Raw genomic sequence first — 10,531 nt, forward strand, 5'->3', positions numbered from 1 at the left:
TACGAGGTAAAAATGTTAAAGTGCTGGCTAAAAGAATCTCCGTAATGTTTAAACTAGGAGAGAAGTATTTTCCAGAGATGTCTTCCAGTCGCTGTGTTAAGCAGTAATGAAGTTAAACGGAGACGCCTCACTCTCGCTAAACCCCGCCCACACATACGCGTTTTCAGACACGCCTCTCTCTCTCTCTAAACACACCCATTCACATGTTTTCATCGTAGCCAGTACGTTCTGTCAAAATGTCAATCACGGCGGTAGAACTAGAGGGCTAATTTATGGCCTCGTCCTTGACAGGCCTGCGTTTCTCTAGGAGTGCTTAATTTATGGCTCTTTGTTTCTTCCTGACCAAAGAGTTTTTTATGACTAGGGGGGTCGTGGTGTGATCCTACAGATTGTTTATGATAATGAGTGTCTGCGGGGGTGTTAATTGCTTTATGACACACCCTACAATAGGTATGCTTTATGTTTAAAAGTAGGGTCAGTTACGCAGAAGTCTCTAAGATCGCGGCTGTGTATCAGAGCGCTGTGTAATTTTAGGCGAATCGTCGATTCTCGTTTTAACTCACCTTTAAAGCTTTATATTTTATTTTTGAGAATACTTCAAAGAGGAGATGGCTGTCTGTCGTAACAGTAAGTGTTTTGTTTTTATTATTATTATTATTATTATTATTATTATTATTATTATTATTGTTATTATTACACATAGTTAAGAATGTTTTTATTTATAAACGAATTTATGGGTTTATTGTGGTGAATAAAACAGGTATCTAACGCTACAGGTGATTATGATATTGTGTCTATCCCGGACATCGTAGACGAAATCAGGTTTCTGAACAAGGCAAGCGGTACGTGCGTTGTTATTCTTTATAATTGTTCGATCCTATGTATGATGTGTATGTGTTTAATGCTTTTACTTCTTTTTTTCACAAAGGGTCGAACACAGAAGTCCCGCGAGTCAGGTTTGAAAACCCCGTGCTGGGTAAGATCTGTAATAACGAGATATTTATCTGATATGTTTAAAAAGTGGTTTAAGATGTTTTCTTACGTATTGTGTTCGTTTGTTTACTGTTCAAGACTTGTCAAATCTTGTAGACAAGATCGCTGCACCCGAGTTCAAAAATAGTGCTGCGGTTTCCACTGAACGCGGTATACCAACGAGCTCTGGAAAAGCCAAGCGTAAAACAGTCGCGCAGGTCCACAGCGCGGGTGTCGCTACGTCTAAACGTAAACGATCAAGATCTCCCCCACGATCAACAGACGGTGTGTAGCATGTATTTTTATTTTTTTATTTTATTTTTTTAAAGAGTGTTTCATCATCCTAATTAGTGCCGGTATCCTAAGCAATGTTTTGTGTTTTTTTCCCCAAACAGAGTCAGCTGTGAATGAACCGAGCACTATAGACTCTTGTTTGAACTGGAATCAGGAGCTGTTAGATTCGTGGGACCCATGTGTATTTACCCCGGTTCCCGGAGACGATCTGCCTTCAAACCAAGAAGCATTTGGTCGCGATGCTACTGATGTTATAGACAATAACAGAGACTCGGCGGAGGTGATACGAACCGGGTTCAAGGCCATCGAGGACCGTATTGCTGGTTTTGAAAAGACTTTTGCCTGCGTCACCGAGCGTCTGGACATTATAGAGAAGAATCAGCGTCTTTATAATCAAAGTCTTGTGGAAACTTTACAAAAACATACCATCACACATAAAGAAATCATAGCAAACCAGAGGCGTCTTTTTGGGGAGATTCGTCGCGTTGATCACAATCAACACCTGAAGGCGGAATTGTTAAAACAGTTTGTACAGTTAGTTAAAAACAAGAAACTCGGGTGAGTTGTACAATAAGTATTTTATACCCCTGTGTGTGTGTGTGTGTGTGTGTGTGTGTGTGTGTGTGTGGTGCGTTTATTTGCTGGTGTGTATCTGGTTTACTGTGTGTGATTTTTACTAGTTTTTGTTTCAATAATAAAAATGTCAAAGCGGTGTGGTGAAAACTCGTGTAATCTGGGAACTGCAATTAAATTTAGAAGATGCGACGACGATGGTCTGTGTACTTTTGAACAGCGTTGCAATACAGAGACGTTACAGGGTTTAATTCGGACAATGGAGGATCTGAATAGACAGCAGTCTACCACCGATACTTTGTTGGACTTATTAAACATTGTTAGATCAATGGCTGAGGTTCAAACAGAGCCGCTGCCTAATTCGTTGTTAGACATCGGTTCAAATTCGTTGTTAGACAGCGATTCAAATTCACAGCAGGTGGGGTGCGGGTCGGACGGTCAATCGTTTAATCCTTCGGAACCAAATTTTGGGTTATCCGAAGCCGCTATTGAGTCTATCGTAAGAGAGGGTGGGTCTGTTGGTGATTATACGGTGGTACCGAGACGCAGATTTAATGGTTTGGAGATACGGCGTCGTATAAACATGCGTGTGATAACCGCTCCAGACCTGGCAGCGTACGCTATATTTCTGCATGATATCATGTCTGAAATAGTGTCGTTTTCCAGACTGCTGGCCGGCGATGGGGGCTTAATCAACATTACCTTGAGAGGCCCTAGTCTACCCTCTGACGTTAACGCTGTCTTGTCACCTGATAACGATTACGATTTGCACATATTCACACAACAACTAGAGAACATTATGCAGAGTAATTCTGACGTACGGGCTGATGAATGTCTAGATCTGTACGTGTCTATAGCTCGCGGTAAACACGGTGGCGCTTATCGAAAGATACGTGATTTAGCTCATAACGAGGTGATTGCCAGAAACAGAATGAATCTGTTCTGTCCCAACAACATATCTAACAATCTGTGTTTTGCGATCTGTCTGTCCCATTTTCTACAACCGCATGCGTCATGTGGTGAACTCGAGTCGTTAGCCGCGTCTCTACAGAAAACTGCAGGGTATTCGGTACAACAAAAGATAGGGTTTAATGACATCACACGATTTGAACGGTTGTTACATGTTAAAATAGTGGTGTTCCATAGGACATGTTCTGGTCTGTTGGAACACTTTACGAACAATGACGAGCCTCATAATAAGACCGTGTTCTTGTATTTACACAACGAACATTATTTCTTGATTAAGAACCTAAAAGCATTCATCGGTACACCATACGTGTGCGAACACTGCTATCGTGGTTTTACTAGCCGCAGAGACCACAGGTGTAAATACGTTTGCGATGTATGTAATGCACCTGATTGTCATAAATACGCTGGCAAAACGAGGCAATGTCACGATTGTTTGCGGTACTGCAGATCAACCTACTGTTACAACGCGCATAAACAAACGCAAACAGGACAACAGTACGCTCAGTGTGATGTCACTAAATACTGTCAGAAATGTAATAGGCGATATCACGTCAACGGAGCAGTACCAAAAAAACATGTGTGCCCTGCAGAACACTGTATCCATTGTAAAGCTGAGTTGGTTAATGACGGAGTACACCAATGTTTCATACAGCCGATAAAAATGGAACCACCTAGCGACAAATACATTTATTATGATTTTGAGACACAACACACGGACGGTAAACACGTGGCAAATTTCGTATGCGCCATTACATTTAAAGGGGAAGAGTTCACAGCCGCTGGTATAGACTGTATAGATCAACTTGTTAAAAAGTTTAGACAGCCTCATTATCAGAATTACACATGGGTTGCACACAACGCTTCAGGGTTTGACAATTTTATACTATTGGAATATTTTGCAAAAGCAGGGCTAACACTCCAAATTACTATGCAAGGCTGTCGGATCATCTTAATGTATGATAAGACATTCAAGCAACGTTTCATCGATAGCTACTCTTTCATCCCTATGCGTCTGTCCATGACATCCGCCGCGTTAAATCTAACCTGTGCTGAGAAAGGTCATTTTCCACATCTGTTCAATAGAACCGAAAATGAAGACTACGTAGGCCCATACCCTGATAAGCATTTCTACGGCTATGAGACAATGTCTGACAAAGAGAGGGCTCTGTTTGATGAGTGGTATGTTACGGTGTCGGGTAAGGTTTTTGATTTAAAAAAAGAGCTCGCCATGTACGGCAAGAACGATGTCGTTTTGCTCCGTGAGGCATGCATGAAGTACCGTGACGAATTCATACAATGTACCAAACTCGACCCATTCAGATACACCACTTTAGCAGCGTGCTGCATGGCCGTGTATAAAACCCACTACCTACCAAAAGACACACTAGCTCTGACCCATAACAATGCATACACAAATCAGAACAAGACATATTCAGCCGTTTCCATTGAATGGCTTGAATATGTCAAAACAACACGAGGCGTGAACATTCAGCACGCTTTAAATCATGGAGAGATGGTGATTGGAAAATATCATCTCGATGGTTATTATGAAAAGGATGGTGTCAGATATGGTTTAGAATTCAACGGATGCATGTTTCACGGGCATGAATGTCGTTATAACCCAAACCATTTACATCCGTTATCAAAAGTGCCCTACGGTTTGCTCAGAAGACAGTTTGATGATAAGGTCGAAATTTTGGAAAAGGCGTATGGTCTCGATGTTGAGGTGATGTGGGAATGTGATTGGAATAACGCTAAACAGAACGATGTCGCTGTAATGGCGTTTATGTCCACTTACATACATCCTGAACGATTGAAACCACGCAACGCGCTATTCGGTGGTCGTACTAACGCGTACAAATTGTATCACAAAGCCCACAATAGTGAAAAAATACGATATGTCGACTTTACAAGTTTGTACCCCTTTTGCCAGGCCAAAAAATGTTACCCCATAGGACATCCACAAATAATTTTCAAGGATTTTGAACCTCTTGAAAATTATTATGGGTTTGTCAAGGCTACAGTACTGCCACCGCGAAAACTGCTTCACCCCGTCCTTCCCTATAGGACCGGTGGTAAGCTTATGTTTCCACTTTGTCGTACATGCGCCGAACATCAGAATCAGACAGACCCGTGTGGTCATACTGATGAGGAAAGAGCTATTTCAGGGTGTTGGGTCAGCATAGAGCTGTTGAAAGGTGTGGAAAAGGGTTATATTGTAACGAACGTGGACGAGGTGTGGCATTTTCCACAACGGTCAGAAACTTTGTTTTGTGATTATGTTAAAACATTTTTACAATATAAACAAGAGGCCAGCGGTTTCCCAGCACACGTTATGACAGACGCAGACAAGGAATCCTACATCTCAGACTACTTTGAGAAAGAGGGGATTAAGATGGACGCCGGTAAGATAAGTCGCAATCCAGCACGGCGTTCTATTAACAAACTTCTGCTGAACTCACTTTGGGGTCGTTTCTCCATGCGTGAAAACTTGCCGTGTACAGAGTTAATTTCGGATCCGGAACAATTTACACAGCACATATTCGGTGACGGGTTTGATGTTAAACACTTTTCCTTCGTTTCAGACAGCGTGGCTCTAATTCAGTGGTGTTATGCGGATGGGAAAGGGGGGCAGACTAGCGACATCAACATCTTTCTTGGGGCTTTCACAACAGCTCATGCCCGTCTAGAACTTTACAAATTAATGGACAAATTGGGTGACAGGCTGTTGTACAGTGACACAGACAGTGTGATCTTTACATCTAGAGAGGGCGACTGGGAACCTCCGTTGGGCCCCTATCTCGGTAATTTAACTGACGAGGTTGGAGCTGGTGATCATATTGTAGAATTTTGTTCAGGCGGCCCGAAAACATACGGCTACCGCACTGCGAAGGGTAAGGTTTGCATGAAAGCCAAAGGTGTCACGCTCAACGCAGTAAATTCAAAAGCCATTAGATTAGACACCCTGATTGGACTTGTCGATCACTACGTCGTGGGGGAGGATAATAGTCGTCATATACTGGCATACACAGATACCATTGTACGTAATAAAAAACAATTCACACTACACAACAGGTCAGTTGTTAAAAAGTTTAAGGTTGGGTACAACAAACGCGTACTGCTCCCAGATTTCACAACGATCCCATATGGCTTCTGACAATCTCTTTGGACATAGGGGTGTGCGAGACACAGAGGGGTTTGATTTCCGATTACATCACCCTTTCTCGTGTGTGATAAGCGGTCCTTCAAACTCGGGGAAGTCATATTTTGTAAAAATGTTGTTGCAAAATGCTGTACATTTGATTTCTGAAAAAATTGAAAATATTGTGTATATTTATGATTGTTGGCAACCGTTGTATGATGAATTGTTGAAAATGTACAAAATAAAATTTGTTGAAGGATTACCACAGACTCTGAATGATGATGCACTGTTTCCGGCCAACGCGGTTAATTTGTTAATCCTCGATGATCTGATGAAAGAGGCCAGCGGGAGCAACGAAGTGGAGAAGGTCTTTACCCAATATGTACATCATAGAAATCTTAGCGCTATTTATATTGTGCAGAATTTATTTTGCCAAGGGAAATCCAGTAGGACCATCAGTTTAAACACAAATTATCTAATGTTGTTTAAAAATCCCCGAGATGCTAATCAAGTCAGTGTTCTAGGAAGACAAATGTATCCCGGCAACACAAAATTTTTTATGGAATGTTATCGAGACGCAACCAGCAAGCCTTTCGGGTATCTGCTGATTGATTATAAACAAAAACTCCCGAACACTATCGGCTCAGAACAGATTTACTTGCGCCACACCCTGTGGTATATCTCCAGAAAAGAAGATAGCGATATGTCTGCCAGACTTTGTAGAAACCTGCCGCTTTTAAAAATATTATTAAAAGCATCACCCAAACAAAGACGGATTATTTTACAAACTGCCACAGACGAGCTCATTGCGACATTGTGTGAAGTAGCTCTTAACGTTCTCTACGGCAATATACCTCTCACATCTCAACAATACCAGAAGCTCAGAAAAAGGAAAAGCGTGATCAAATTTGTAGCGGATAAGACTGTTGGTGTTAAAAGAAAGAGACGTGTAATAAATCAACAGGGGGGCTTTCTTCTACCGCTCTTAAGCGTGGCTATCCCTTTCATCTCCAGCCTGATTGCATCTAGATAACAGAGGGAATGGAGCACGCAGAGAAAATGTTTTTAGTCCCGCAGCACCAGTTGGACAAACTAAAGACCGGGACAGCACGCGAATCTATTCAACAAATCGTGGAGAATCATTTGGACATTGCTATAAGAAATATCTTGCACCGCTCTGACTTGGACAGTTATGAAAAAGCGAAGCTGTACACAAACGTTTTACAGCGCTTTTTAACAGTCGCTAGACAAGGCGACCGTGAAATCAGCACATTAACATTGACGACTATGCAGACTGAGCATCCTGAACAAGAAAAGCCGTCTGCGCCACCCGGCGTAAACCACCAGGACGGTTTAGATAACGTAGCGGCGGATATTTTGAAGAATATTCCACAGAGGAGTGTAAAAAACGCTCGCTACATTTTAGATAAGATGTCTAAAATGAAAGATGTCACATCTTGGGACGATTCGGGGGAGTTTGTGTTTAAGGGTAGAACTATTCCCGGCTCACATATGCTCGATTTAGTTAAAGGCATCACGGCTCCGCAAAAGATTTCCGATGCCCGAAGACTTGTCGGCTGGCTCGAATTTCTGGAGGCTTTTGCTACTTTAAACATACCATACTCAACGGTGCCAAACCATTATGTCAGACACGCAATTAAATCTTTCAAAACCAAATCGACTTCGCCTATAACCAATTCGTCTAAGAGGCGTAAAAAGCAGAAAATACTTCCGAGCACACCATCAGCAAAATCAAATTATTCAGATGGCCCTGTATTCAAATCACCCACTCTTGACACGAGTCAGTGGCTACGTTTTTAAACCATGAGTTTTCTTTTGTTTATGATCTTGTTATTATCTGTATTGCTGTATGTGGTGTTTGTATAACAATAATAATGATGTTAATAATAATAATAATAAAGAGTCAAAAAAGAAGAAGAAATCTCTTTTCTTTGTTTTTATTGAAAATATCTAGTGTTAGACATAAACATTTCACCTGTCTGAACACAACAAACACATTTGAAAACATTTTCATTACAAAGACCTTTTTTTAGTTTTAGTTTTTTCATAAATGCTGACACCATCTTGTCGTTTTTAATAAAATCGCCGGTATACATCTTCAGCACTCGGTCATAATCATGTCCCTTCACCATGTGATAGAGAAAAAACACACAATGCTGCCCGCAGGTCTCTGATGAAAAATCTTGGACTTGTACTGCTGAATGTTGAATCACTCTAGAATTTCGGTTTAAAAAGTTTTTGATATTCTGTGGAAAACGATTGTCATCTGGTTTATTACCAAAGCTGTCGAAAAAACAACCCACGCCGACCTCGTTTATGTAGATGGCTAGCCAGTGTTCACCCGGGAGTCCTGAAGGATGCGTGTTGATTATCACCATGGATGGTAATTTTCTCAAGGGGGCTTTTGGTAGGTGGTCACACGGTAGTACGCCGAGAAAATGGGTGTTACACGAGATCTTATCCATTATTGCCGTAAGCTGGATGGTGTCCATTCTGCCTATTAATAGTAATCAACCAGGATCTGTCTGCGATTTGACACCTCGATGATGCTGTCAAATATGGCATAAACGATTAAGTTGATCGTTCGGGGTAGAGGTTGTCTAAAACGTGCTTCTAGCCTAATGTTCCCAGACTTGATAAGCGACACGTGTTGACTGCAGTCTTCGTCCGGCGTGAGATTAAACGCATAAAGGGTATACCCATGCAGAAAATCCTCCCTATCAATAGCTAGAGGTTGATTTTTAAGATGCTTTCCAGAAGCCAGCGCTAACTGGTAAAATTCGCGTACCGCAGAGCCACTTCCATATTCAGGCTGCAGAGGTTTAGCGGGGTGCTGTTGGCCGTCCAGATAAACTGCCAAAAATTCTAGGTCATAGTTTTTAAAGGCGAACGGATTTTTATCATACGAGCCTGTAAACGCATCATTATCAACCATAGCCAGAACAACGGATTTTGGTAGAGTTCCTAAGAACAAGTTTTCTTGATTACAAACACGTGAGCCTACAGGGATTGAGAAGTTTTTCACACACACCCTGTCGATGGGGTATTTGGCTGGCGTCGAGAGCAATGCTTGCGCGTGCCCCAATCTCACACCTGGTGATACCGACACTTTTTTCACAAACAGTGAAGCTGACACGATGTTTAGTTTATAGGCCACAGCGTCGTTCCTCATCAAACAGAATTCATCTTTCGCCCTCGTCATGCGAATTTTAATGTCCACGCCGTTAAGCATTAGTTTTTCTTGAAAGAATATGTCACTGTGAATGGGGGCCAGTAGTTCAACAACGTTGCTGGCGTTGGTAAATGCAGCTCGTTTGGTCAAACCTCTATTACCACCAGCGGGGTCCGTTACGTCCATGTGACCGGCCGTGTCTTTGTAAAAGAGCCCCGCTGAGAACAGCGTTTCAAGAGCGTCTTTTCCATAATTGGTGAGACACTCTATTATGCATCGATAAGGATATGTGTTGGAACTTTGTGATATGAGACGGTCTCCAAGCGACACGTCCACTTGTGAAAATATCGTAGATCCGGCATAGTTAATAAGCCCCACGGGGGCTCCGTCTGCTATGTCTGTGCCGTCTGCGTTAGTGATTTTGAGACGCAAAAAAACCAGGGTGTTGTTTAGGTCCACATAATCCTCTCCAGTCCCCGCTATAAAAAACTCCAGAGGCGATGTTTCTGATATTGCTGACAACGGTGGTACTTCTATATATGTATTTTTTTCAATAACGGTCTGTGTTAATGGTACTGTGAATAGGTCCAGCTCGGTTTTTAAACATTCTTCTGACATATTGTGTAGTAAAGACATGGTCTAAAATATTGTTTTAACCCAGGTCTTTGGTCTTTTTGCTGCAGAGCTGGTTGGCGTCTTCTTGTGCTTGCGTTTTACAACTGACGATTTCTTGGTGTTATGTTTTCTTTTCTTCGTCGTTTGGCCACTCCTCCGAGTCCCTGGCGGTTTAGATGTTCTACTGCGAGCCATCACCATTAGTCCGGATCCATCTTGAGTGTTATTATTGTTGTTGTTATTATTATTAAACGTATGCGATAATGTATTGCTAACAACATCGCTTAGTATGTTTTTTGCTGCTGATTTAAGATGTGGTTTGGCTATGCTAAAACCGCGTTTTAGCAAAGGAATGGCCATTCTAAAGAGACCTCTAAACACACCCCCTAACCCGGCTCCGTACATAACTCCGCCCCCTGCATAACCGGGGAGCCCATTCCCCGCTTGATTCTGGTAATATTGGACATAACGCAAAGGGTCTGTGTTGGTGATTGTTGAAATATGCCATTATGATTATTTTTTAACAAATTGTTTCACAGGCCTAAAATGCAGCTTGGCAACACACCTTCCCGTAAACTGAAGCGCACGTCTCGATTTTGATCGTCTTTCACCTGTATGGTTATCTCACTGACGGACGATTTATTAACCGATACGTAGTGGGGGTGTCGTATCTAACACTAACCATTCTTGTGGTTCTCCCCTCTATATGTACACATCTCAGTAGCGGCACGATAGAAATCCCCCACGTTCTGGTATTCTATGATATCGGTATA

At 42.0% G+C, this 10,531-nt stretch overlaps 1 protein-coding gene across 1 annotated transcript; it reads left to right on the plus strand.

Moving 5' to 3' along the window:
• Positions 1-965: 965 nt before the first annotated feature.
• LOC128605055 (uncharacterized) lies at positions 966-5,621 on the plus strand. Its single transcript, XM_053620165.1, has 5 exons — positions 966-976; positions 1,072-3,162; positions 3,892-4,004; positions 5,118-5,213; positions 5,575-5,621. The coding sequence occupies exons 2-5, from the start codon at positions 1,967-1,969 to the stop codon at positions 5,619-5,621; spliced, it is 1,452 nt and encodes a 483-aa protein (XP_053476140.1). The 5' UTR covers positions 966-976; positions 1,072-1,966.
• The last annotated feature ends 4,910 nt before the right edge of the window (positions 5,622-10,531 follow it).

The sequence above is a fragment of the Ictalurus furcatus genome, chromosome 3 (assembly GCF_023375685.1).
Source record: "Ictalurus furcatus strain D&B chromosome 3, Billie_1.0, whole genome shotgun sequence".
Lineage (NCBI taxonomy): Eukaryota > Metazoa > Chordata > Actinopteri > Siluriformes > Ictaluridae > Ictalurus > Ictalurus furcatus.

What these genes read in the sequence shown, in the direction of transcription:
- LOC128605055 (XM_053620165.1), top strand. Translation starts at nt 1,967, where the DNA reads ATGTCAAAGCGGTGTGGTGAAAACTCGTGTAATCTGGGAACTGCAATT. An exon ending in GTGGTATGTTACGGTGTCGG is followed by an intron (nt 4,005 to 5,117) that starts GTAAGGTTTTTG and finishes AATATAAACAAG; the next exon opens with AGGCCAGCGGTTTCCCAGCA. An exon ending in GGGGATTAAGATGGACGCCG is followed by an intron (nt 5,214 to 5,574) that starts GTAAGATAAGTC and finishes CTTTACATCTAG; the next exon opens with AGAGGGCGACTGGGAACCTC.